General features: G+C 31.9%; 1 protein-coding gene across 1 annotated transcript; it reads left to right on the forward strand.

The window, feature by feature from the left end:
- The first annotated feature begins 658 nt into the window (after positions 1-658).
- Positions 659-1677, forward strand: LOC116029844 (B3 domain-containing protein Os12g0591400-like). Its single transcript, XM_031271883.1, has 2 exons — positions 659-962; positions 1649-1677. The coding sequence occupies exons 1-2, from the start codon at positions 659-661 to the stop codon at positions 1675-1677; spliced, it is 333 nt and encodes a 110-aa protein (XP_031127743.1).
- Positions 1678-2592: the final 915 nt, after the last annotated feature.

Here is a 2592-nt window from a genome sequence, read left to right on the forward strand (position 1 = left end):
TGAAACATTGTTGAATTTATACTCAATATTGTTGTTCATTATCAAGAGGTAGATCTCTTAGTTTTGTTGTTGAAGTCATTGATCTAGGATAAAGGGATTAGGGATGAAGTCGAAGGAAGTAGTGAACAATGTTTGTTTTAGGTTGCAAATTTAACTAGTAGCCATGGAGGATGCAAAGGTTACTTGAACCATTGAAGGGATCTTAAATAGTAGTTGTTTTGGGACTTAGATTAGCATCTTAGGGTAATGAGAAATTTATTTTTAAGAGAGGGTTGTAGGAGGATTGCATTGGGTGACATATATATATATTGAAGCTGTTCAAAATGGTTTCTAACATTTTGGGCTACTATTGTCGTAGAAAAGTTTGAACTGTGGCCTAGGATTGGTTCTTTCTACATCGTATTTATATTGTTGTTATTTATTCTACTATACGAGATACTGTTATTGTTGGGTTGCATGCTATATCATTTCTATTTTTTTATTTTTTGTTTGATATTTTGTTGTAATATGTATCTATTCACTTTATGTCAATATAAAATTTTATCATATGACAACAAAAAAATAGAAAAAAGAAATATCCAAACAACAAACTTATTTAATTAGTATGTAGTAACTTTTTTTTTTTATTGTTTTTGCCATTTTGAAGCTGATTCCACCGATGTTTGTCAAGTACTTGGGAAAAGGGTTAGGTGAGATTGCAACTTTGAGCCGGCTGTCAAGTCATGAATGGAGGGTTCACATACGTACAGAGAGAGATGGCACATTTTTTAGCGACGGTTGGGAGACATTTTATGAAGACAATGATCTTGACATTGGTGAAGTTGTATTCTATACATATCTTGGAGGCATGCACTTTGATGTTAAAATTTTTAACAAAGATGGACTCGAGAAGGTGTGGGACACTTATGCTATTCAGAATTCTAATGAAGAAAGTGATCATGATAATCCTTCAACCACTCAAGGTACACATTTATGAATTTAAAAAGTCAATATTTTTTTTTTGTTTTTTTTTTTTGGTTGGCATTTCAAATGAAAAGAAATTACAAGCCAAAAACCTATTAAATTTTCACATACAAGAGATGAATATGATGAATTACTAAATTAATCAAACGAATCTACATAATAAAAACATGAATAACTTTTATGTAAAATTTTGTGTGCATCTAATATTGTCTACTTTTTGCATTGGTCCATGTCCCCTCCCCTAGACACAAAGACCTAAGGCTATCGGCACTCATGCAATCTTCACTCACTTTCAAAATGTCACATCACAAAATTTGCGATTATTCATTATTCACTATTCACTCTTCATCTATGCAATTCTCTATCCTCTTTCAAAAATAACTCTAGTATCACATCAACTTATTAAAAAAAAATATTTACCAATAAAGTATTAATAATATTTAAAATAAACAAAGTAATAATTAAGAAATTAAAAAAGAAATAAAAGACCTCCAGCCACATGGCAGTTATTATTATTTTTTTCTTCCACATCATATTGCAATACCCAAAAACTTCATGGGTGTGGATAGCTTAATATGTGTCAAGATTATTTACTTGTTGAACAAGTTTATACTACTAATAAGTTATTAAATATTTCGAAAATACAATTTATGAATAAGTTTTTATTGTTTTAATTTCAATGCAGCACATGCTGAAAGGGCTATCATACCATGAGATGTTTCCCAACAAGGAAGACAAGATTGTTTGAAGAAATTTGAAACAAAATGTTTGGATAGGAAAGTTCACTGAATGATGAATGGATGATCTTTATTAATGTATTCATGACTTCATTTCCCATTTTCAAATTAAAAACAAAGCGTTCTTTGGGTTTCAAATTATTTCCGGTCTATAGAAAACGGGTTTTGTTTTTAGCTAGTTTGGAGATGACGGTCTTCATTTCTAGATTTGAGTCAGGACTCCTCATTTTGAGAGACCTGTGATGCTCTAACGATATTTTGACTACTTCCAGAGAAAATCAGTGACTAGTGAGTACGCCTTTGCGACCAGCAGGTCACCGGAGAAAGCAACCAATTGGTCACCTTCTCCGTCGACGGGAGAAGGTGACCAATTGGCCTGCTCACCATGTAAACAAATGAGTACGTGCTTAATCCTAACACCCCTAGGTCCAAAATCCAACAAGCTAAGATGCATTCAAAAAATTAGTTCATCAATTTGACTTAGGAAATATTAGAATATTCATTACATTAAGAAATAAGCTAATAATAATTTGACTTAGGACAAATTTAGAAATAGTTTAATTAACCATACCATCCTATAAGATAAGCATTAACTATGGGGCAAGATTAGAGTAGTTGAATTAATCATTTCTTGTTCAGCCACCATTGTTGAATTAATCAATTATATTGTTGATGAATACCAGGCCACCTTAGCCAATGCTTCAGCCATTTTTGTTTCTACTTCTTTTGCTTCTTCTATTTCTCGTTCAACTCTAGCAATAGCAGCTTCTTCAACTTCCTTAGCAGCTTTCATTTCAGTTTCATATATGCCCATGTTCTTTACCTTTTAAAAAAAATTTCAAAATTAAACTATATCCGGACAAGGTCACGTACAGCTGATACAATAAGGAGT

Source organism: Ipomoea triloba, chromosome 9 (assembly GCF_003576645.1).
Source record: "Ipomoea triloba cultivar NCNSP0323 chromosome 9, ASM357664v1".
Taxonomy (NCBI): Eukaryota; Viridiplantae; Streptophyta; class Magnoliopsida; order Solanales; family Convolvulaceae; genus Ipomoea; species Ipomoea triloba.